General features: G+C 32.3%; 2 protein-coding genes across 3 annotated transcripts in view; one reads left to right on the top strand and one right to left on the bottom strand.

Annotated features, from left to right (window-relative positions):
- Positions 1-56: 56 nt before the first annotated feature.
- On the bottom strand, positions 57-26,208 carry LOC149477423 (phosphoenolpyruvate carboxykinase [GTP]-like). 2 transcript variants are annotated; one of them, XM_089710749.1, is made up of 14 exons: positions 26,099-26,208; positions 16,569-16,629; positions 8,313-8,409; positions 7,595-7,740; positions 6,929-7,113; positions 5,109-5,231; positions 4,557-4,715; positions 4,088-4,191; positions 3,369-3,582; positions 2,684-2,870; positions 2,059-2,257; positions 1,521-1,670; positions 880-1,077; positions 57-422 (listed from the first exon to the last, which is right to left on the bottom strand). In XM_089710749.1, the coding sequence occupies exons 2-14, from the start codon at positions 16,598-16,600 to the stop codon at positions 318-320; spliced, it is 1,899 nt and encodes a 632-aa protein (XP_089566875.1). In that variant the 5' UTR covers positions 16,601-16,629; positions 26,099-26,208; the 3' UTR covers positions 57-317. The 2 variants fall into 2 exon arrangements, with proteins under 2 accessions (XP_089566875.1, XP_089566874.1); XM_089710748.1 differs by lacking the exons at positions 16,569-16,629; positions 26,099-26,208 and adding an exon at positions 9,881-10,083.
- Positions 8,357-26,911, top strand: part of LOC149477422 (uncharacterized) — a 28,722-nt gene continuing 10,167 nt past the window's right edge. The window contains exon 1 of the mRNA XM_089710745.1: positions 8,357-8,625. The gene's annotated coding sequence lies outside the window, so the exon portion shown is untranslated. The remainder of the gene's footprint in view (positions 8,626-26,911) is intronic.

Genomic DNA, 26,911 nt, shown 5'->3' with positions numbered 1-26,911 from the left:
AGAATTATTCTTTTTTGATATTAACAAAGGGAAAAAGGATGAAGAAAAGAAAGGTATAAATAAAAATTATTTATTTTATTCCTTACAAGATAATCATTAAAAACTAAACATTTACTTAAAAATAATTAACACAGCCATGTTTTTTCCACACACGATGTTGCCAGAGCTCAAAAATCCGTCCAAAAATATATTTCGTTAACATAGCAATATTTTATTAAAAAAATACGAAGCATCTGGTTTATTTATTAGTCTTAACATAGCATATTATTTATTAATAATAACTATGGTTTATCAAGTCTTTGGTATATTGTATTTATCTATGAATTCTGAACGTTTTTCTTTAGAGTCATCAGTTGGTCCCACATTTCGTTTGGTAGATCTTCACCGACTTCCTCTTTGAAGTATTTTCCTATCGCGTCAGCCTGAAAATAAAATTTGGTTAATGTTTTTTACGACTAATTTTGATGAATAATCATAGATAAGAGAGAAATAGAAATGTAAAGGAAACACAATTAATACATCGTTACATTAATAAACTAAAATATTATGTTCATTGTGTATATTTCTTTAAAAAATAAATATTTTTATTTTTTTAAACGATTACTAAAATATGTTCATTGTGCTAAACATTTCTTAGCTTTTCGTCTATATTTTATTTCTTATGCAATGGATTGGGTTTTCGTACAATTATGAATAGGCTAATTAGCTAACTGTACTCTACCAGACTAACACTTATGACTAGCCTCTTGACCCGTATTGACTCTAACTTTCTAACAAATCAGTTTCAAAATCGGCTTAATTTTTAGTTTATTCACTTGAACCTACCTACATTCTACCAATTTTCTTTCTAAAATAAATGTTTCATATATTGCTACTAACCTCTTGCAACCAAAATTCCTTCGGTATACTGAACAGTTCCTTCATGTTAATGTTGCCCAAATCCTTAGTGTTCAAAGCATTTTCTTTAGGAATATAACCAAGAGGTGTTTCTACATGACAATCTTCTTCTTCACATCGACGTAACACCCAGTCGAGTACTCGGGAGTTCTCCCCGAATCCTGGCCAGAGGAATTTACCCTGGAAATTGGGAGATTTGTTTAAATAGGTTGTAAAGTATGTGTAGGTGCTGTTGGGAATTGCTTTGAAAGTAGAAGACAATTTAGAGGCAAGTATTTGTGATTATTTTTCCGTTATATTTATTTTGTGTTGTCTAGCTAAGTTAAATGATCATAATCGCACTTATGTAAAATGCCTGGCATTCATTATTAATTTATAAGCGGGTACTGTATATTTTACTTTATAGTTTTTAGGTTATCAATTATTACATGGTGTCGAGCAAAGAAAAGGTACCAAACCAATTATTACTTCATATTTTCACTAATCTGACTACAAGAAAAGGGAACACCAATTGCAAAAACTATAAAATCCGGTCACAACAAAAAATATTAATGAACATTCTGTATGTTGATAACTTCATATAATGATCCAATCAACATTATTAATAAATTCTTCATAATTACCTCGCTATCCTTCCTGAACCAATTGACATGGAATATCTTGGGCATCTGTCTTCCAGCTTGAGGCATGGATAGCCAATGGCGGAGGTACTCCCCGAAGTTGTAGCCGAAGAACGGACGCATTGCGAACGGATCGTGCATTACTACTTTACCCTGGAATAAATATTGGGAATTAAAATATTGATGGCGAAAATTTGGAGCATGTAACTATTTCTTATTATATTTTTTTATATTTTCTTTTGACAACGACGTATTTTTCACGTAAGTAAAAAACCTTATTTCTTGATCGAAACTTGTAGTAAAACCACTGACAATCGAAACTTAATTTGACCCATGAGCTTGTGATTGACCTATTGACCTATGCGCAAAATTTAATCGAACACCATTTTTACCCTTCGCTATGGCAAAAAGAATTTCGTACTATCGATCTTATATCGAGTTTACATTTTTCTTCATTTGCGTTTCATCCAACATTACCCAAAATACATTCCTAGTAAATTGCCCTAAATAAGTACTAAATGTACCCAAAAAGTCTACTTACAGCATGTTCAGCAGCAGCTGTAGCCTCAGACCTCATAGAAGCACCCATGAACACGCCATGAGCCCAATCTCTAGCTTCCACCACCAAGGGGACTCCTTCAGGCCTTCGCCCTCCCAACAAAATGGCGGATATCGGAACACCAGCTGCGCTTTCCCATTCGCTATCTATTATGGGACAGTTCTCTGCTGGTGTGCAGAATCTGGTGATGAAAAGTTATAATCAGTGCTATTTATCAAGAAAAGTTTATTATCGGATCGGAAGAAATATAACAGAAAATTGGAAAGAAAAATATTCTTGAGAAAGATGTGATAGGGAACGGTTATAATAAGGTTTGAATCGCGTTTATTTTAATATTTTCCGCCTTCAGAAAAACGCTAAAAATATTGTCTCAATTGGGCAGAAGCAGATTGTTATGAATCAAATTTAAAAAAAATATACTTAACATAACTATGCTAAAAATTGCATGTTGCAAGTAAGATATTTTATTCTGAATGTTAAAGTATTTCAAACTGAATTCTGAACTTATCTAAACTGAATTCTGGAGTTATTTCAATTCCTGATAATCTTGACTTCAATAAAAAATTTCCAATTAATAATATCTTCGACTTTTTCCAAGTATTTATACCTAGAATTAGGATGAGCAGCGGGAGCTTTCCTGTCCCATTGTTTTCCCTTCCAATCAGTAAGTCCTTCGGGCGCTGTTCCCATGCCTTCCCACCACACGCCGCCATCTTTTGTTTCCGCGACGTTAGTAAATACTGTGTTTTTGAATACTGATGCCATTGCGATCGGGTTGGTTGAGCTTGATGTGCCTGGAGACAACATTTTATATTTGTTATAATTCTCATCATCACAATTGAAGTGAAACTTCTTTAAGTGCGTTGAGAGTAAAATTCCAAAGTCGCGTCATGGTAATACCGTCACGTCATAGAGTAAGGCGACGGATTGGTATCTTTGCCTCTTGCCAAATAAGTTTCTGACACGTTTTATTTACAAATGCTAGTTCATATATTTTGTTTGAAAAATATAGCCGATGAATCTAACGAATTATCTATGGAAAAAGCAAATAATTCTCGGCATAATAAGTAACTGAGAAATATTTGTATTATAGTTACGAAAAATAGTGTGTTTAATTGCAAGCAAAATACGGAACACAATTTTTCGACAGCTTGCAATCTTGCGAGTTGTATTTAAACCTAACGGTTTGTATAATCTTACGGCAACAAAAAATTCACACTTTAATTATCCACACTTTACCATAGACACAACCATAGACACTACCATAGACACACTAAACCATAGACACTCACCAGGTGCCACACCAAAGAAGCCGTTCTCCGGGTTGATGGCCCTCAAAACCCCATCACCATCGAACTTCATCCACGCGATGTCATCACCAACACACTCCACTTTATAACCGGGGAGGCTTGGGGTCATCATCGCGAGGTTGGTTTTACCACAAGCGGAGGGAAAAGCGGCTGCTATGTAGCGCTTGCGACCGCGGGGGTCGGTTATGCCTACGATCTGTAAGTAAATAAAAAGGTATTAAAATTTTTTTTTTAATTTATTCATAACCATGGATACAAGTCCTTCAGACGAGAACGGCTGAACCGATTTCGATAATTCTTTTTTTATTATATTCCTTGAAGTACGAGGATGGTTTTTACGTAGAGAAAACGTAAATATGTACCACGGGCGAAGCCGGGGCGGACCGCTAGTATTTTCATAAGATTGGTTGTACGCGGTTATTTATTGCGAATAATATTTTCATAAGATTGGTTGTACGCGGTAAAATTCGTCGTGGAAGTAGTAATATGTGATTAAATTTTTCCTCGTTCATTTAAAATATTTTTAGGTTGGCAATTCATGACAGTACATAGATGTTTAAAAAAATTAAACACCAGATAGAAAACCGTTAAATACGTTTTTTAACGTATACATTTAAACGTGTAATTAATAACTTTTTCAATAGATGTCTTAAATGTACAGAGTTCAAAATTTAAAATGTTCGTCATGACTGTAAACTTACAAGCATGTGCTCCGCCAGCCAACCTTCGCGTCTAGCAAGAACGGATCCCAGACGAAGAGCGAAACATTTCTTTCCCAAAAGACTGTTTCCTCCATATCCACTACCTGTAAATAATTATTTTATTTAATTCTATGATTAAGTATTAAGTTTATTTTTGCGAAATATGTACTTATTAATTTTTATAACTTTTTCCCATTGCTTTTACCTTAGGTACTTTTTCATATAAGTTGGTATGAATGTGTTGAAACAAAATTTTACCGCCATAGATTCAATTTCGAATTTCGATTGCAAATTGCACATTTTTTTCTTAACTTTTTTATTTACAATTATTGTTACATGCCAGCAATCATGCCAGTGTGTTATTGTCATTTGACCCGATTATAAAAAAAAAAACATTACCTACTTATTACTACCTACTAACATTCTAAATTCAAATTTTACATCCAACCAGTAATTTTTTTAAACTTACCATAGCTAACGATTTCACTGTCAGCCGGTCGGTGCAGTATGATAGTGCGTGCGGGGTCGCAGGGCCAGCCGGCGGTCCCGGGGGTTTGGGACCGTCCCACGGAGTGTAAACAACGGACGAAGTGTTCGTCTTTACGGAGCGCTTCTAGTACTGACGCACCTGTAGATAAATTAGGATTTTTAGTAAGTATAAAATATAAATTATTGTGCCCATATATATATTGAGTATTTACTTATATTATTTAGCTTACAAGCTTATTTTAGTGTTGTATGTTATTGTTGTGTGTAGTTTATTGTAGTGTTATAGTATGTTGTATAAATTTAAAAAATATAGTTGGATTGAGATTCTTCTTATTTTTTGAAATAGGTTAAATATGCAACTTTTATATGTCTTTTAATAAATGCTTTTTAAAACTCAATAACTTGAGCAATATGATATGCACCTCCAAGTACATAATTCAAATTTAAGGCTACAGGGTGTTCATAATTTTTTTTTCAAACATGTACACAATTAATCATTCCAATAATTTAAATAAGTGCTATAAATACACACCAATTCTAGTCATGACTCTCATAGAATACACGACATAAGGCGAGTCTGTTATTTCCACACCAATCTTGGATAGTGGAGACCCAACCGGACCCATAGAGAATGGGATCACGTACATGGTGCGACCTGTTGGTAAAAAAATTATTATTAAATTACCTAAATAATTGCATACTTAGATGCAGATGATGATGATAAAAATTTGGGGAAATGTGTATTAGTATCTCATTCTCATAACAAAAAAAGTATGTTTTTTCAAGTGAAAAATTAAAAAATAAATAAATAAAAATCTTTATTGACATAATTACACAGGTCAAAATAATGAATCCTTCGGCTCCCGAACTAGTTTAATACTGTGTCTCAGGAGCCAATTGTAAATTAGTTTTTCAGGAAAAGCATCTAATACCAAGTAATATATATGTAATTGATTGGTAATTGGTATTTTTAAATAGTAAACAAATACGTAGAAGGAAGCCGTGAATGTAGGAAGTGTTGGTTATCACGGTCCTTGAAAGTATAAAATAGTTAAGTAATAGATTATTTTTCGTTTTATAAACTACGCTTTTAGTAACCCGTGTAACTTATCTATTTTATGTAATACTAGCTTACCGCCCGCGGCTTCGCCCGCTTTGTCTAAAACCTAATATGTAAATTATATACTAAAACCTTCCTCTTGAATCACTCTATCTATTAAAAAAAACCGCATCAAAATCCGTTGCGTAGTTTTAAAGATTTAAGCATACAAAGGGACATAGGGACAGAGAAAGCGACTTTGTTTTATACTATGTAGTGATTATCGATATAGGTAATAGACATGCGCAAAACAGTACGTCAAATAGTAATGCAACATCACGCATCTCTTCCACGGAAGTGATATTACTCCGTAACATCACACATTACCCGATCGATTTTTAATGAAATGATGACCGAGTAATGTTTAAGGTGATATGTGAAGTATAACAGATCATATTGAAAAATAGCAATAATAACTGCAATACATATTAGTTATTACATATCGTAAAATTACAAATTAAGTAAATATTTAAAAAATGTAGTTGATTTTCCTTCATACTTGGCCACGTACTTTATGTTGTTTGTTAATAATTGTAATGAACGTAAGCAAATGTAAAACAAAATAAAAAAAAAGTGAGTGATGCGAGTGATGTTTGTAACTGATGCGTAATGCGTGATGTTGCATTACGTGTCAAAGTGATATTACTTTTGTACTATTACACGCATTACCTACCCATGTCTAATAGGTAATCAAACTTGTACCTAATCGTTATAACAAGATAGACTTAGTGCTCTTAGGCGCTAAACATATTATATAGTTCCCGAGCCCGTAGCAAAGGATAAACGCAATGTCATTTCTTTCAAAGAATCTTAGTTGAAAAACTTGATTTAACAATATCAGTAAAAAAAAATAGAACTTACCCCGCATACATCCCGGGAACCGTTCAGTGACAGCTTTATCATAGTCATTTGGCGCTATATAGTTGCCAAGGGCGCTCTTCTGGCCAGAGCCCTATCGGCACGACATAGGAGCTAGCCGTCTAGTCCATACTACATATTACATATCCATACTAATATTATAAATGCGAAAGTAACTCTGTCTGTCTGTCTGTCTGTTACTCAATCACGCCTTAACTACTGAACCAATTTGCATGAAATTTGGTATAGAGATATTTTGATACCCGAGAAAGGACATAGGATATGTTTTATCCCGGAAATCCCACGGGAACGGGAACTATGCGGGTTTTTCTTTGAATGCGCGGGCGAAGCCGCGGGCGGAAACCTAGTTACATATAAAAGAAGATATAACTCACCTCGCATACATCCCGGGAACCGTTCAGTGACAGCTTTATCATAGTCATTTGGCGCTATATAGTTGCCAAGTGCGCTCTTCTGACCAGCGCGAGCCGCGGGTACTACGTCACGTTCTCGCTCCGAACATATGAACGTGCGGGATTCTACGCGGGCCACGTCCGCTGGGTCGGTGCGGGCTAGCCAGCTGGAATGGGTGGTAATTGTTAGATATGTTGTTTAATATGGGTTAGATAAATAGAGATGCTATAGAATAATAGAGGGTAAGGTATGTTGGGTATGGAATGTCAGTCTTCTAGGATGCAACATAACTAATATTCCAGAAAATTACCAACAAATATCTGATAGCATGAGTCAAATGACTGGTATCTTGCAATAGAACTAACAAAATATTGTAAGTGTAAGTTCGAAGTATGTTGTATAATAGAATAAGTTATATGGCAATAAACACAATGTGAGTTAACTAATTACATTCAACAAAATATTCGTGATCGTCAATCAGTTCTAACTTTCTCAATCATTTTTTTTATAATATCCAACACTTAAAAACATATTAAAATTTTACAACCACAAGATACCAACTATAAGTCCCTTTGACTTAGAACGCCGTCGGTGGGAAACCTGTATTTGTATACATACACAATATTTTCCATAAATCGATCACTTACCAGTTATCATAATTGGGCAGCGGTTTCAACGTGCCCTGGTTTTGCATGAGTTGCAGTAAGGCTGATGCTTCTGCTTCAGATCCATCACACACGTGCACGTGCTCCGGCTCGCAGAGCGCTGCACTGCGCTCGATGAACGCACGGACCTGGGTTGGGAGTTAATTTTATTGCCAAATACTTAGCTCTAGTGAGACAGGTAGCTTGCGATGTCTTCGAAAAAATTTGGCGAAGAAAATGAAAGCGGTAAGAATGAGCTTACAAGTGATAAAATATTTTTTTTAATTGTCATAGATTTTGAGTTGATTACAAAAAAATAAACAATAGTCAAGATATTCCTCTTTACAGTGTTAGTAAAAATATACAATCAGAACTTCAGAACAGATTTTATCTATTAGAATCTCGATCTCTCTTCAGGATTTACTATAGTATACATTTCTTTCTAAATCTAGAGCTTCCATGTAGTCCAATTTACATTTGATACAAATCTGACGAGTGAATTTTTTTTTTTTTTTTATTGGTAATAGGGAAGCGCTTGACCACAATCTCGCCTGATGTTAAGCTGAGATGTGGTCTAAGATGGAACGCGCTTCCCTAGAAGGTACCTGGTATTACATACATTAACATTCCGAATCATTCATTCGTCATTCCTTCATTGTTTAACTCCATCTCTATCACTACCCAGGGCTGTTCAAAAATTGTTCCCGTATATAATTCTCACCTTCGGTGTAAGAGCTGCGATTTGCGGACTAAGCTTGTTACCACGGAGTGCAGTCTGGTGTGCAGCGCGACTGCAATTCAGCGCTACCTGAGCGAACCTGTAGCAAACAAACGAACTTATAAAATGTCTGACAGTTTCAGTCAAGTCACCTGTTGCAAGCTAACGAACTGACCAAATGTCTGACAGAAGAATTCAAATGACATTGTAGCGTGCAACCGAACCGACAAAATGTCTGACAGAATAAATTAATTGGCTTGCAGTGAGCAAACGAACTGACAGAATTTCCAACAGGATAAGTCACCGAAAGTTCTTGGTAAGTTTGCCTTGTAGTAGTATTATGAAATTATTATTACGTACTGTACATGCTTTGTTACTATGAAGCAAATGCACATTATTTGACTTAAAATTTAAAAACATAATTACTGATAAAATAATGAACATGAGGGTAGGTATTTAAAAAATGTAGTAGGTACACGTGTAAATGAGTCCCATAATTAAACACAACAAGGTAAAAATCGATTTTAGAAATTATCTTTTTTTAATTATTTCTGTAACGATGTTTTTTATTTAAATAAGTGCGGATCCGATAATTGTTTTCTCAAATAAGTAATTTAAACTTAAAGCAATTAAAATATTCACAACAAAATGTTCCAATAAAAAATATATAGTTATGTAGTAACTAAGTATTTTTTAATTTGAAAAGAGTAAAAAGTACTCGAAGCTGTTCAAACTTTAATAAAATTATTTATTGTTATAACGCAATTTCTGTAAAATCTTACTACATAATATTTTTTAAGCATTGAGCAATAGTTTAAAAATCAATTACATTATTATTTATTATCTATGTTATGTTCTTTGGACCCTTGGTACAGATAAAATTAATTGGAACACTAGACTAGACTGGTAAATAGAGCATGTTGCAATCCGGATACTTATCAATGTCGTAATTTAATTAAATAATTCCACAACCTATCGATGGACTTTGAACTTGAAATCATAACCGATTTAATGGCAAAGCTGCACACAATAATTATGACGTAATTTGATAGGAATGAAATTGTAATTTGAAGCTTAAGTATACTTTGATAAAAAAAAAATATTTATTTTGGCTGGCTGGATCTAGTATGACAAGATTTCCTTTGTAAGATAGTCGAATGTCGATGTCGATGTCGATGTCGAATGATGAAAGAAAATAGTTCGTTGTACATTTATATTTTACTAGCTGCTCCGCGCGGTTTCACCCCCGTGGCTCCACTCCTGTTGCCCGTAGCGTGATGAAATATAGCCTATAACCTTCCTCGATAAATGGGCTATCTAACACCGAAAGAATTTTTCAAATCGGACCAGTAGTTCCCGAGATTAGTGCGTTCAAACAAAAAAACAAACAAACAAACAAACTCTTCAGCTTTATAATATTAGTATACTTAGATTTGTTTAAATCCCGTTTCCGAAAGGAACACATTTTGTATCAATAAAATAATATTTTAAATTTTTAATTTGACGTAAGTATAAGTAAAGTAAAAAATATTATTTAAATTTAAATACAGTGTTAAAAAAAGATTACTTACTCTGCTGATTTCCTTATATAGTCTTCTGGAACTGTTTTAAAATGCAACATTTTGAAAATCTTCATAGATGGACGCAAAATAAATTAAAAATTAAAAAAAATTGACTAGTAATACTCGAATCTAAATAATAAAATAGCACTAAATTTTATCCAAATTACTGAAGCTGAATAGAAATATTAACCACTTATAGAATTTTATTCTATCACCCATTTAATATTAAAGGTTTTCAAACGTTAAATGGTATTGAATTACGTTTGCGCGCGCTTTATACGAAGGAGTGTGCGCTATGCGCTCTCTGATTGGCTGAAATCGCGGGCGTGTCGCTGACGTCACATCATCGCGTCATTGGGACTGTCGTTTAGGCGCTAACAGTTTTGTTTTCTATGGACTATGCGCATTCACAATTACAGGAAAAACAAAAAGATAAGATTGCAACGCAAATGTTGTTTATTAGAATAATAAGCAAGACAATGTAAAACGTCATTAGTAGGGAGTAAATTGTTATATTATAATGGATACTAAAGCATTAATTTGGTCAGTTTTACAGTTAGTGTCCCTAATTGTTTTCTTATAGACTTTATTATATAATTTAACAAGCATGATGGTTATTTGTAAATAATTTTCAATGATCTAGTAGAAACTAGTAAATTAATCTATGGTCAAAGAAAATAGATAACCTCGAAATCAAAAGGAATTCAAATAGACTCGGTGGTTACAATTAGGTATTTAATACGTTCTTCGTACGTACATATGTTTAAAGAATTAAAACAAATCCAATAGGTAGTACATATTTATTATTAAAAAAAATACATTACAAAGTATAAAACAAAAGTCGCTTTCTCTGTCCCTATGTCCCTTTGTATGCTTAAATCTTTATGGTACGCAACGGATTTTGATGCGGTTTTTTTTCCAAGAGGAAGTTTTTAGTATATACTTACCTAATTTATTAAGTTTTAGACAAAGCGGGCGAAGCCGCGGGTGGTAAGCTAGTTCGTGATAAATTACGAAACATGAGGTAGGTATATAGGGCAATAATTTTGAGCATTTACCGATACATTTTTAAAGTGAAACTTTTATTACATCGTCTCAAACTTTTTGGTCTGTGTAGCGCATGTCGCGTGTATCGCGGCTGCCTAGTAGGTATACCTACTCGGCAGCCGACCGTCACGCGACATGCGCTACACAAAGCAGTGTTCGGAACCGTTCGAACAGTTTCACTTTTACCGTGGTTTCATAAAACCACACAACATTTTTAATCTAATAAATATTACAGCATAAGTCATGATCTGTATTTTAATGATAAAGCTTGTGACAGTGAAATAGGGCGGATTATTTCGTCAGCCATTTTGCTTTGGAGGCTGTATTGCGTCATACAATGTGAATGTTCAAACTTCAAAGGGTCATGTATTTATTGCATCCAAAGGTTGATGTGAAACCTTCAAATAAATGAAAACGAATGATTATTTTATTCAAAATCTATAATATAAAAATGAATCGCAAAATGTGTTGGTAAGCGCATAACTCGAGAACGGGTGGACCGATTTCGATAATTCTTTTTTTATTATATTCCTTGAAGTATCAGGATGGTTCTTATGTAGAGAAAACATAAATATGTACCACGGGCGAAGCCGGGGCGGACCGCTAGTTTTTAATAAAGCTGGGAAGATGATTTTCTATTTTCTAACATAAAACTTGATTTTAAGTTTTAGTAGGTAAAAAATATTTAAGTAGGTATAGGTAGGTATATAGTATAGTACAATTCGAATTTTTTACTATTTAAAAAACGGACACACTATGCCTTAAGTTATCTATTATTTTATAGTAGAATGCTTATTTACTACGAGTTATTACTACGATTTACTTACATCACATTTAAATAAATAACTTTATTAATTAACAGGGTTATCATTTTACTACAATATATTATGTATTCAAATCAATATTAATTTGTATGGAAAATTTTATTTTCTAACTCAAAACAACAAAGAGATAATGATGGACGAAGGTGGAACTTTCCTTCTATGTATATTGTGTGTGAAGTAACCCCGATTTATTAACCGACTTCAAAAAAAAGGAGGAGGTTATCAATTCGGCCGGTATGTTTTTTTTTATGTATGTACACCCATTACTCCGTGGTTTCTGAACCGATTTACGTGATTCTTTTTTTGTTCGACGCGGGATGGTGTCGAATTGGTCCCATAAAAATTTTATTCGGATAGGCCCAGTAGTTTTTATTTTATGAGCATTTTTGTCTGTATTTGTAAATGTTGCAAGTGCAAGTTTGAAGTCGGTTGTTTTTAACGCAGTTATTGACTTGTTAAGATACTAAACAATCCTTTTCTTATATAGGTAGGTATTATCTTTTAGACGATTTAAGTTCGCATATTTATAAAGAATAGAGTTTTTGTTCAATATCAGTAAGCGTGCCAATCTTTTAAGTTTTAACTTAGGAAAAAGTAGTGCGAATTCAAATAGTAGGTATTATTGTGTTAGGTGTATCCATTTAGGTATCCATTTATAGAGCAAGACTTTAGACTCTATATTATACTAGCGGTCCGCCCCGGCTTCGCCCGTGGTACTATCCTATCTCTCAAGTTGGATCGAACTGCACATGGTGTGCGAATTTTATGTGGTTTAGGAGTCCATTGAGGACAAACATTGTGACACGAGATATATAATATATACATATACATATTAAGATAGGTAGAGAATACTGGCAAAAATTGTTTTATCATCACAAAACAACCACAGAACACTTAAGTAGGTAGGTACCTAATAAATTAATAATATATGGTTATGGCTAAAAGTAAAACCTGAGTAAAACTGTTTCAAAATTCGGATAAAAACTCTTTAAAAGCAGACGCAGTTTGGTGGATCAGCTAGTGTTACATTAATATAATTAGAAAAGCCAGGGAGATCAAAAGTGATAACTATTGACGCAAATTCATTTGTTTTTATCATTGGTTCTACTCTCTACAATGTTGTGATCGATTCTTATTAGTATTTAGTACAATCTTTCTTATATATAAAAATGAATCGCAAAATGTGTTGGTAAGCGCATAACTCGAGAACAGCTGAACCGATTTCGATAATTCTTTTTTTATTATATTCCTTGAAGTACGAGGATGGTTCTTATGTAGAGAAAACGTAAACATGTACCACGGGCGAAGCCGGGGCGGACCGCTAGTCTATAATATAAAAATGAATCGCAAAATGTGTTGGTAAGCGCATAACTCGAGATCGGCTGAACCGATTTCGATAATTCTTTTTTTATTATATTCCTTGAAGTACGAGGATGGTTCTTATGTAGAGAAAACGTAAATACGTACCACGGGCGAAGCCGGGGCGGACCGCTAGTATTAAATAAAATTATAACAATAGTTTATTTATTTTTTAATGTTTAATATCTGCTATTATATTAAAATACTGATAATTACTTCATAATACTGTTGTGATTGACTTTAACATTGACTTCATAAATTGCTCTACGTCGCGTAGGTATCTCAACTTAAGTATACTTTTGTGTCATTTTTTCACACCATATGAATGAATTAAGATTTAAGACTTGAGACTTGATACCTTCCAGTAATCAACTATTTATAAAATAACCGGTTGGGGCGGGGCAGCAAAATATTTTTATAAAACAAGTTATTACAAACCAATAATGTAATAATAAATAAATCGTAAAATAAAGGTCTTATTTACATACCAGTTTTCGATGCGGATGTCGCTTCATTATATTTTGTTTATTTTGGAATGTAACACAATCTGTTTCAGTGGTTTCAATAGAAATCAGCAAAAGTGGCTCTAGCTTGGTAGGTATAGGTTTATAGCAGTAGATTAGTCTGTGGCAGTAGCCTAGGATAATAACAAAGACTGTTACTCGGTAGAGATTGTTTTCTTATGGCAAAATAACATAATATAAAATTAATTCATAATAAAAGTTAGTATGACCACAGACTAATAATAATATACTACGTATACAAGTATGACCATTTCTTTGTGTTGACACCTGCACAGCTGCCGAAGGTCGGGTAACTCCGTAACTGGTCTGGAGCAGGAAGGCTTGGACCACGTCAGATTACGTTCACCTATTATGTGTAGAAGTCTATTGGAAGTTTTGTTCCTTTGTGCATTTTTAAAGCATGATTTGTCTTGTAGTAATGCTCATAGAAGTACATGTTCATATTTGTTTAAAATATAAGTAGTTACGTACAAACTTATATACCAATAGTGGGACACCCTGTATAAATAGATAGATGTTGAGAATAGCCATACCATCTAGGTACATGTATGATATACTCATGTTATACAGAAATATTCTGTGAAATATATTAGATTAGATTTAGGTTCGGAAAACAAGATGAAGAAAACAATTAAGATTCTTTAGCTTGCTAAATTAATTAGCATTATAAGTAATATATAATAAAATATATAAATTAATTAGCATTATATAGTAATAATATAATTACTAACCTATTATAATTGACAATACGTACAATAAGATTGTGAAAAGCAAAATAATCATAGATCTCAAAGATACAGGTTTGAAAGGCAAAATAATTGTCTCTATCTCTAATTGTTGAATGATTTTGCAAAATAAATTTTTCGTAGAAAAACTTTGATTGTATATAAAATAACAAACGCATAAGATAAACATACAAATGTATAATTATTCTTTTCCTGTTTCGTCATTTAAAATTGTATCGTTTTTCGATTACTTGTACATAACATAACCTAGTTTTGAGAATAGTGTACAAAATATAAGATAGAAATAGATAAAATGCTTTGTTACTGTTGTTAGAATATCGAGTCAAGTTTATCCAAATGTTAATAAATTAACAATACCGAGAAAGATGGAGGAAAATAACCAGAGGGTATGCCCAGACACAGGGGTCAAAGATCCGTGATAACGAATTAATATTTCAGATATCTATAGTAAAACAAATTATGTGTTATGAGTTTTTGCTTGTCTATTATAACATAGAATATCTTTCCTATTAGGAATGTGGAGAAAATTCACAAGAAAATAAAGAATAACTAGTTAAGTACACAAAAAAGTTAGTAGGTAGGTGTGATACAGTATTCTGATAATATTGTTATTTAAATAAAATAACGTAGCAACGAAAAATATCCTATTAAAAATATCAAACACTTAGGCTTAATGAAAATCAGAAAATGATATAGTAAAGTAGGTTATACTGTCCGTATATTGCGTTTAATTAGTACGTTAATCAATGAATAAATCAATTGGTATATCTACATAATATGCAGAAATATCAATAACAGCATTTACAAAAAATTGTAAGCATTTGATTGGTGCAAGGATTATTACCAAATTAGTTAGCAGTAAAATTCATATCTACCAAATTTAAACAATATTTAGCAATTGGAGTAAGTTTATATTTGATAACTTGGGTCGTGTTTTTGGTCTGATGGCAATAAAATTACTTCTATCGGTTACATAAACAAATACTTACCTAATCATTATTAAACAAATAGATATCGAGCAAATTTTATTACTTATAAGCAAAATTCAGCTTTGATTAAAATAAAACTCGCGTTATTTTATTCAAAACTGTACACATATTATATTATGTTGGTAAGTACTTGTATAGCTAATAGCTATAAATAGGAGTGTTTTTCGAATTTACCTAAGAATTACGGTTTTAAACCCTAACCTCATTGCTTAGGAAAGCTTTTGCTTAGTATTGTATTATCTGTGGCGCGTTAGTCTATATTATATTCTATGTCTTTGGTAAACATAACCCAATAAAATCCATTCATTTTAGGTACACAAATTTTATTATAAAATATTTATATACTAGTATCAGGCATCAGCTGATAACTCAATGATGCAAGAGGGGCTCGCGGCCGTGCCTCCGCGCTATCTCGACCTTTGAACCCATACGTTATAAATATAATTATGTTTACAATAATACGTTGCACGTTTTGTGTACGTTGACTTTATGTATGTTTCCATTGTTTTATAGATATTATGTTATTGATAGGTTTGGTTTTGTAAATAAGACTTTCTTAAAATTATGTTTATGAGAAGTACTGGGCTTGAAAAATATTTCAATCTCAGAAAATATGATCAAACTGTGGCATAAAAATTAAAAATAACTATGTATTTTATCGTTCTTATGGTAGAGTTCTAGCATAAAATCATGGACGTATAAAAAAAGACGGACGGTATATCGCCTAAATATTGAGTGAAGCCTAGTAATGGCGGCGAAACATCCATGCGTGTGTGCCATGTTGCCATGGCAACAGCTGTGTTGATGACAATGGCGGCTGTATTTTTTTCTATAAATTTTGCCGTAATAATTTTGTCATTAAAACATAAAAGTAATAACTTGCTTCCCTGTGGAATGTAATCCCTTGTGTTTTGTTATTTAAAATTGTACTGTTGCGACACCATTTAACCACGCAAGACGGCATTTTAAATATTTTTTGTGAAACAGTGACGCAGTTAATCAGTCGGTAGTTCACGACGTAATGGCGGCCGACTAGCTTACTATGGTGAGAGTGTGTGCGTGTTTATTGTCTTTACGCGATCGCTAGCTTACTATGGTGGCTTCACGTTGTTTGTTCGTAATACGGCGTCCGTCTTTTTTTATACGTCCATGCATAAAATATTGTCCGTTATTTTAAAAATGGTAGGTACTTAACAATTTTTACGTACTTTTTCGATATCCTTGTAATGAAGTACACCATCTTGATCGTTGTTGGCCTTCAATTGTTTTCTGTGAAAAGATAATAAATTTTGTTAGAAAGTCTTGTCAAAAAGAAGACTTTATTAAGTATGATTTATAAGGGAACGTTTAATTTAAATTATTAATACATTTTCAGGATTATTTCAACATTTGTTTAATAAGTAAAGAACAAAAAGGATTAAAAAGGTTTTGTTTCTTTGTTTATTTGACGAGTAACTACAGTGACAGTCCTACGCAAAATAAATATTATTTACCTGAATAATATAATTAAATCTTTATAACAATAACGTCTAAGATTAGAATATAATTTTGTTTCACAAAATTATATTTTATATGGTTTTTTAATAGTTATTTTAAGTATAAAGTTAATTTTTTCGATACTTCTAATTTTAAGGGCGTCTACTGCATTGGTTGATTTATTTAAATGAAACTCTTGTGGCTTTGAAGTTTAAGTATTATTTATATAAGTTTATGTAGAGTAGATATTTATTTTATTTATATTATATATAGATATTTATTTATTTTTTGGACACAGACAGAAATATATTTCGTTTAAGTTTACAGACTTATGTCCATACAGTTAAATTGTAGAGCGTTACTTTTTATTGTTTTTGTTTACCAATTTATTAATGAGTAAATATCTAGTAGGTACCCAAACCTAATAAGATGAGATATTTATAAAAAAAAAATACAATAACTCTATGTAATACATATATCGTTTAACGACGGTTATCTTTTGAATTGCTTTAAAATTAAATTTGCCGCAAAATAAACAAGTCTTAAATACAATTGATAAAAAAATATCTTGACCAATACATGGTACAGTAATTATTATTCAAAATATATACGTATAAACAATAAACTATAAACTAGGTACTGTATACCTAGTAGCAATGTTTGTCAATATAAATGAAAAAATCGCGAATAGAGATCGTATTTGTAATGTCAAATAAATATTTCTCATATGTAATTTGAATTTTTTTATCGCGAATTGTTTAATCAACCTATATAGAACTTTTGCTTTAGCCAAATGGTGCAGTGATTACAAACTATTTCAGCAGAATAGATTGTGTGGATTCTCTCTCTTTAAAAATATACTATACCTACTGTGACACTACTATAGCATGAGGTGGCATGAGTAATGAGTATAATATACTATACTAATAACATACAGACTACTCTAGTCTCTACAGCTAGAGCTCTCACAGCGAGTCTCTCTAGTCACTAGTTTGTTTGTTTGAGCAGGCAGATCTCAGGAACCACTAGGCAGATTTTAAAAATCTTTCACCGTTCAATGTTTAATATTCACATACTTAGGAATTAGTATGGGAAAGGAAAGGAAAGACTTCATATTATGAACTAGCTTTCCGCCTGCGCGTTTTCCAAGAAAAACCCGCTTAGTTCCCGTTCCCGTGGGATTTCCGGGATAAAACCTAGCATATGTTGCTCAGTGAAGATGCAGCTTTCTAATGGTGAAAGAATTTTTGAAATCGGTCTAGTAGTTTATGCGTGAAAACCATACATACATAATTACAAACCTTTCCTCTTTATAATATTAGTATAGATATGTGATATTTTAAATTTTTTTTTGTAGATTGTAGGTATTTTGAATGTATTACCTATATATTATTATGTTTGGTATTCTCGTTACTATGTGAGATAAAAATATTATATCAATTTTGAATCACGATACTGCTTTGCTTACTCATATTATGTATTATGTTTTTAAATCTGCTTTGTCATCGTACCTGCTTATCTCAGGAACTACTGGTTTGAATTGAAAAAAATTTGCTTATTTTTTTTAATAATATTTTTATCTACATAACATTAGCCTACAGTGCCTAAAACCAACAGCCTGTTGGCAACAGGAGCGGAGCATCAATGAAAAATGTTGTAAAAAATTTCCTTTTGAGAGTAAAATAGACGAAGTAGTCTGGGGCAGCTAATACCTACTACAAAATTTATAGTATAATCTCTCTCTTATTGTAAACGAGTGGTCCGCCCCGGCTTCGCCCGTGGTACATACTACATACCTATTTCGCAATAAAAGGTAGCCTATGTCCTTTCTCGGGTATCAAAATATCTCCATACCAAATTTCATGCAAATTGGTTCAGTAGTTTAGGCGTGATTGAGTAACAGACAGACAGAGTTACTTTCGCATTTATAATATTAGTATGGATATGAAAGTTTGTATTTTGTAAGGATATATTAATGTTTATTCCTCTTTCACGGAAAAAAAAACTATTGAATTGATTTTGATATAACTTGGTAGTGATGTAGATTACTTATATACCAGAATAACACATAAGCAATACGGGCTTTAGCCTACGGGTTCGTCCGCGAGACACCAAAGGGTGAAAGTTGAAACCGCGCGGCACAGCTAATAACTGTACCTATAGCTGTGCCTATAGTATACACCTATCTTGTACCTATATTAGCAACTGTACGACCTATATATGGCACAGAAACCCAACAAGATTTATATTACGCAGTACTATAGAGCGAATGTAACCCTGAACTATTTTGATCTCATTCTCTCTGACGTTTTACTTTCGTAATACTTGTATTAAGATTGATTGTATTCAATCTATTTGATAGGTCATCATTTAATTAAGAGATTCTCTATACAAAATAATTGTTTATCTGTTTTTTTGGGCGTTGAGAGTAAAATTTCAAGGTCATGGCAATACCACATCATGGAGTAAGGCGACGATTTTGGTATCTTTAAATCTTGCCAAAGAAGTTTCACTTCTGACACGTGTGCTCAGCACACACGATCTCTTTTTCCTTATATGTATATTTTATTTAGCTCGAAATATAATATGTAATACATATTATCATCCCATCACCCTATACATATTTGTATTTTTTAAACCTTGAGACGTCAAACATTTTTTATCTGTATTTATCTGCTATAGGACTTATTTCATTACATGAATACAACATATATAAATATAAGTAAAATGCGATCATTATGCGGTTCTATTATCAAATGACGTCATTAAAGAAATTAATAACAGCTGCTCGTATCGCTGTTATTATCTCAAATAAATAATGGGTCAGAATAATACTAATAATACAAAAACAAACATAAGTACATACCTAATATTTGATGCTTTGGTTCTAGTAATGGTTGCTACGGCCTACGCTACATGCCTTTACCACGTTCAGATAATATATTATATCCCTTTACCGGTCTTTTCTTGTACATATAATATTACCTATCTCTAAATTAATAGGTGCCTATAATAATAGGTACCTATAAATAGGTACCTAAATAAATGCGAAAGATTGTGAGGATGGATGTATGTTTGTTACTCTTTCACGCAAATACTACTGAACCGATTACAATGAAATTTAGCACACGTATAGAAGGTTACTTGGATTACTTAGGATAGGTTTTATCCCGGAAATCCCACGGGAACGGAACTATGCGGGTTTTTCTTTAAAAGGGGGCGAAGCCGCGGGTGGAATGCTAGTAATAAATGTTCTACCAAAAAAATTTTTGATAGAACAATGAAGAACAGTTAAAGAGCCAAAAAAAGTGCTAAAAATTAATTTCCCCCCGCCAATTTAAGAGATCTCACTCAAGCGACAGCCGAGGTTCATGATCACCGTCAAGAGGTGGCGCACTTGCGCATGTTTATACCAGGGTATAGCTTCTAGTTATTATTCTGTGGCAGGGCTAGCTACTAGTTATTTATTATTCTGATTTCTGTGGCTTTCGTTCACCCACGCGTGCGCGTTAAGATGTAGCAGCCCTTCAGGCTAACATCGAGAAACACCACTCAAGAAAAGATTCCTTACGTACGTGTCTTATGTGTATGATATTTGGTATTTTTCCGTGATTATTATTTTATAATCTAATGACACATTAGTTACTATCGATATTATCGTAATTGCATAAACAACAAATTTGTTTAGTCACGTATTTGCTCATAATATTATGCATTCATTTATTAATTACTACTTATTTCCTATTTATTTTCTCTGTACATTATGTTAAAATATGTATTTGAAATCCATTTCCGACTTGATTTCACAGAATATTCTTGCGAATCAATTCGATAAATGATGTTTAGATTTTGGTACTTATATGAATGAATGAAAAATTATTTATTCCACACAAAAATACAGGATTATAAAATAAGAGCGATATACAAGTTAAAATATGTGCAGAGGGCGGTCTTATCGCTGTAAGCGATTTCTGCCAGACAACCCGCAAAACCATATCTAAGGATTACTTACATATTTGATGGTGATGGTGCATTATATTTGGGTATATTTTGCTTTAAAATTGAATAAAATCTATAAATAATTATGTCGTAAATAATAAATATATAAATAAATACATAATAACTTATATACACACATGTATAATGTCATAGTATATAATTATAATGTCAGGTCACTAATACGATTTCTTCGTATGAGTAATTTGAATATAACATGAACATTGCCTACAGCCTACCCATAAGGCTATATAAGTACCTACTAGAAATATAATAACGAGAAGATAGGACATAATCCAGATTCATGTACCTGGTATTAGGTAATTATAATTATAATTATATGTATTATAATATGTATATTATTTCTCTAATGACTCCTTGTCCTTTGTCTTTTATTATTTATTATATATGTATATGTATGTTTATTATTACTTATGTTATGTTTAATATTTTTGTTATCTTTGTATAACATTACTATTTATTTATCTTTGCGTATACTTTCTACCTACCTACCTCCTATTTCTAGTTTATTATTTATCCTTCTATCAGTTGGTTGCCTGGAAGAGATCACTCTTAAGTGATAAGGCCGCCTTCTGTGCTGTTTTTCTTTTAGAATAAGTTTTGTTTGTATTTTATGTATTTTGGCAGCACAATAAAGAGTATAAATAAATAAATAAATACCTTTAAATAATATGCTATACTTAATCAGCTGATTCTTTCGAATATTTAAGTTATACAAGGCAAAATAAACTTATTATTTACTTACAAAAGGCGGTATATTAGATCTAACTATCGGATAACGGTAATTATATTGAAGGGAAAAATACGAATGATGCATGTTTACTATCGTTATTAGTCAGTATTGGAAGTGATTAAATTTGATAAGTTAATAATAGCACAGAATATATTATAATTGATAATAGTCTTAATTAGCGTATGTTTAACGTAAACAGGCTAGTGTTTTTATGAAATATGGTTTGATTTGAGTCCTTGGGAAGATAACTAAGTCAAACATAATATGTATTTTGCTTCACTTAAAGACCATATTGCAATACATTTGTTTATTATTAGAGCTAAGTGCCAATGACTTACAATTTATCTTTTTACAATTTTATATTATCTTTGTGCAATATTTGTACATGTTACGTCTTACTGTAACTGTTACTATTGTACCACGCCTACTCTCCTACTTCCCAGCTCTCGTTTGCTTTTTGGTTGTCTGGAAGAAATCGCTCATGAGCGATAAGAACGCCTACTGTACCTTAACCTTTTGTGCTGATTTTTATTGTCTTTCTGTCAACTTCATCTGTGTGTACAATAAAGTGTTTTTATTTTTTTTATTTTAATAATATCTAGTCTTTCTATAGGTATCTAATAATTATTTATATGTATTTTATATTCTATACGAAAAATCGAATTCTCTCGATCAAGGATTCAAGATGATAGGAGGAACGAGAACTGAATTTAAATTTAACCCTTCAATTCCCAGTGTCACCTGTAGGTGACAGTAGTTTAATATTTTTTTTCTACCACATGAAAATTTATTTTTTATTTCTACCACGTTTGTAGCAAAGCTTAGTAGTTGAACTATTCATGTTTTTTTTCTGGCAAAGCTAACCTTATGATATTTATCAAATTTGTTTAGTTGTTTCGCGCCAACTTGAAGTAGTCAGAGTTTGTGTGATTCCTTGAAGTATAAAGTGATATAAAAATGTCCCGACAATAAGTATTGTTTTTTTTCTTATTATATATAGTAAATGAATGTATTAGCTATAATATAAATATATTTTATGCTAAAAATAACTAATAGAATCTTCACTACAGCACTGAAAATATGCCGTGTCACCTGGAGGTGACACTGGGCATTATAATAACTTTATTATTCCGAATTCATTGTAAGTAATAAAAAGACTGTTGTTTATATTTTGTCTTATTGCTATGTGGTGATATTGTTTTAGAGCTTGTTTACGTATTACAGGTTGACGTTAGATGAGATTGCCGAGGAGTTGCACGCCGGAGAAGACCCAGGCGATATTATTTTATTTCCTCCTGATGATGGTGTGGTGACTGAAGAAGATAGTGGAGACGAAAATGACGCTAGTATTTTTCATTTTTTAGTCGCATGCTTTGGTCACAAGTATACTGTCAAAATAGAACTTCCGTCTCTGGAGAACATTGTGTACATGACGAGGAAGAACAAGTCGAAATACCGAAGAAAAAAGATATTAGAATGCTTCTGATGAAATTATTACCGCCAAGTGACATGACAACAGCATCGTTACCATCGTATCCAACTAACACGGACTGGATCCTATCATAAAAGTAGATCACATTGGATTTGTGGATAAAAAATGGGTTTTGGCAAAGAAGCAGCTTGCCAAAATGCATGGCTGATGGAAACTAACTGGACCTACTACGATTTCCAACGGAATGTGGCATCCATAATTCTGCCTGGGGCGTTTCAGCACAAATGAGAGTGCCCACAGAAGTGAGGAGTGCTGGAACTGTGGACGACCACTCGGCAGTCGATTGCTCACAGCGAAGATGCAGGTACTATTACCAACGCACTAGAAAAATGTGCGCCAAGTGCAATATCGGTTTACTTCTAAAGTGTTGGTACATGTTCCACATAAAATAAGTTATGTATTTTTTTCTACTTGTTCATAAATAAATATTATTATAATAAAAATCGATATTTTATTCCTACCAAAAAAAGAAAAACCTCGTTAGTCCTTTAGAGTCCTAAGTTAAAACAATGCCCAGTGTCACCTGTAGGTGACACCCTCATAAAAAAAATGGGGGGTAGAATTAATTTTTTTTTTCTTTGTTTTTGTCTTCGCCAGATGTATCTAAACTATTTCAGTAAAAGAGAAATGCAAAATTGCTATTATCTTAGACATGGGAATTGAAGAGTTAAACCATGTTTTTTTAACAATATCTAGTATCTACAAATAATCTTAGAGTGTAATAAAGTACCTATTAAAAATGTAGTAGGTAGGTAGATAATTGTGCACATTGATTCTGCACATTGATTAACACTATTATTTACCTCGATTGAAAAACTGCATTTCAAACTTATTTCGTACGTCTGTTCGTCTCTATATAAAGAAACTATGTACTGGACGAATTTAAATGAAACTAAGCATGCTTTACGGTTACGTGATACGTCACAGTGATACGTTAGCGGTAGGATTAGGTAATTTTATTTCAAGTTTTCACGCCTTTTAGTTAAAATAGAGCAAATAAACACGTCGTGGTTTTTAAGAAGCATTGATCATAGATGGATACAAAAATATGGTATGATAAACTCATGACCAGTTTCAACTTTTAAAAAAAAGGAGAAGGTTCATCAGACATCACAAAGGCATTTTTATCAACATTCGCATGATTTTTTCGATAATTGTCTTGTACATTAACGGACCTAATTTATATAAAGGATAGAACCAAGGACTTGAATGCAAATACGCTTTCAATTCATTATATTGTACACTAGCTAACCGCCCGCGGCTTGTGTCTTAAACCTAATATACTTAATTCTTCTTCTTAAATCACTATCTATTTTTTTTTTATCCGTTGCGTAGTTTTAAAGATTTATATACAAAGGGACATAGGGACAGAGAAAGCGACTTTGTTTTATACTATGTAGTGATAGATTACGAGTTATAATATCAGCACAGATATGATATTATTTATTACTCATTTAAAATAAAGCAGGAAGTTCAGAAGATACCACAACATTATTATTTATTTAATAATAGTACTACATCAGTATTTAGGACAACAGCTGATGAATGTTGCAGTAATGTCATATAACTTGACTGAGTTAATCACAAAGTTGTGAAAGGCGACCAGTATTAAATAATTTGTTTAATATGAATGAATATCAACAATTTTTTAAAAACGTGACATTTAGTGACGGAACTGGTAAAACTTCTTTGATTTTTATAATTATTTACATAATATTAACCTTTTAAAATGCTCAATTCAGGAATGAAGTCTCGTTGATTGACTTAAATTACCTAGTTGTTATAGACTTTACTAAAACTATATAAGTATCTTATTGATGTTAAACATGTACCTATCTAATTGGTTAATCGAATCTAGGTAAATCACAAGGTAAATAATTTGGTTTTATTTAAAGTCAAGTGACATAATTAGTTTAGACTTCAGTCCCATGTTGAAAAAGTTATGGGTCATATTGAACCACCAGGTGACCTTCATCATGGTGGTGGTGGTCATATTGACCATCTAGAACGATATAAGATAATAAGATTCAGCACTATGCCGTCACTTGTAAGTTGTCCAACTGAGGGCAGATGAAAATTTGAAAGTAAAGGTAGAGATTTTTTTCCCCTTGTCTCCATGATTTTTGTACGGCCGCGGAGTGGCCGCGGCGTTGCGAAATAATGGATTAAAAGCAGTATTGAAATAGTAGATATGACACAGATAGTACTACATGCTAGTTGTTTCTGACTTTACCAAAACTATTCAATTTATTGAAACTATCGATTTTAAATTATTTGGTTCAATTTAAGCTTCAATTCACGTTGCAAATATTTGAAATTAAGTTACTTATGCTGGTCTTGCGTAAATGCCCTTACCTACAAACGAGTTTTGTGCACCTCCTTTCCCCAAATTGCATTTACCTTTAAATTAACCTACTAAAAGCAATGTGGTGATTTCTTATAATATACCAATTATTTAATAATACTAGAAATATTGTTATTAAATCGTTAAAAGACAATCAGTTGAGTAAATTGTGATGCAATTGGTAAAATTCCAATTTATACAATTTTATTCATTAGGAAGTAGAGTCTGCGTTGATATCAATAGAAAATTAATTGTAGCGATTTATTTTAAAGTTTTTTATTCTGAATAATAATAAGAGGGCAAAAACACTGCATTGCTGGTATGTTTTAAGTTTTTATGTGGGTTATGGAAAAAATGTTTAACTAAGTATATTATTTACGAAAAAAAATATATCTTAATTCCATAAAAAAATCCAGAAATTATTGATGTTTACATATTGATAAAATACAGTTGAGGGACCCATAAAATATGATATTATTTATTACTCATATAAAATAGAGCAGGAAGTTTAGAAGATACCACAACATTATTATTTATTTATTAAAGTATCGAATAAACAACCGTTAAATTAAAACAAAAAAAAAACCAGTGACCTTTGACATTCGCGCCAAACGTCACTTTGACATAAACAAACGCCATGTTAAAAAGTAATTGTCAAATGAAAAGTCGTACTCACAGATTGGCAATCGTACAGTGAAATCAGGCACGCTCTGCTTATTTTATGTTATTCACGTGTTCTTTGGTAACTAGCCGGTAGCATACTGGCTGGTTCTCAGAGATGCGGTCGACGATTGCTACATAGTGACGATAATTGATAAACTGTCACTTTTCTTTGGCATTGTTTGTGATATCGATCAATGCTGACTAATCCTATTTATTGTTCTATTTTAGGAGCGACCTATTTCTATATTTTTTTGGTATTTTCCACGATTTATTTCATAGGTTGTTAAGGAAAAATCGCACAGAATAAATATTATAATATATGTACCTAGCATATTTGAATACTTACATTTATTTTAAAAATTAAAATATACATATTTGGGCACGGTAGAGATTGCAGAGCAATGAGATGTGCTAAGGATGAAGGCCATAAATGGAAATTAGCCAAGAGAAAATTTCATACGATTGCCAGCTATTTCTTCAAACGAGGACATTACCTAGATTAAAAAATTGCAACACCTATCATTGATAAGTATGCAGAACGATAAAACGCCTACAATAAAAAAATCAAATACAACAATAAAAAAAAATATATATTATTTTTTTAATTATTTCTAACCTCGATAGGCTCTACCTTATTAATGAAATGATTTTATAGTTTCAGTAAATTATGTACCTAGTTACAACAATTTTAGGCAAATATAAATGTGTTGATTACGAATTTATTTAGGTGAAATCACAACAGTGCCTTATCATTTGTTTAAAAATAATACGCGTTTAAACTTGACACACCCATTTTATCGCTATTTTTTTAAGATAAAAATTATTA

Source organism: Colias philodice, chromosome 25 (assembly GCF_061535455.1).
Source record: "Colias philodice isolate Cphi_HAF_F1 chromosome 25, ilColPhil1 Martin Lab GWU primary, whole genome shotgun sequence".
Classification (NCBI taxonomy): Eukaryota; Metazoa; Arthropoda; class Insecta; order Lepidoptera; family Pieridae; genus Colias; species Colias philodice.
The sequence above is the reverse complement of the archived record's forward strand: the minus strand, read 5'-3'. Positions and strand labels throughout refer to the sequence as shown.

Excerpts from the sequence above, each read along its gene's own strand:
- LOC149477423 (XM_089710748.1), bottom strand. The coding sequence starts at position 9,945 with ATGAAGATTTTCAAAATGTTGCATTTTAAAACAGTTCCAGAAGACTAT. Across the intron at positions 4,192-4,556 it reads CAGTGAAATCGTTAGCTATG|GTAGTGGATATGGAGGAAAC; the intron begins GTAAGTTTAAAA and ends AATTATTTACAG. Across the intron at positions 1,671-2,058 it reads CAGCTGCTGCTGAACATGCT|GGTAAAGTAGTAATGCACGA; the intron begins GTAAGTAGACTT and ends TATTTATTCCAG.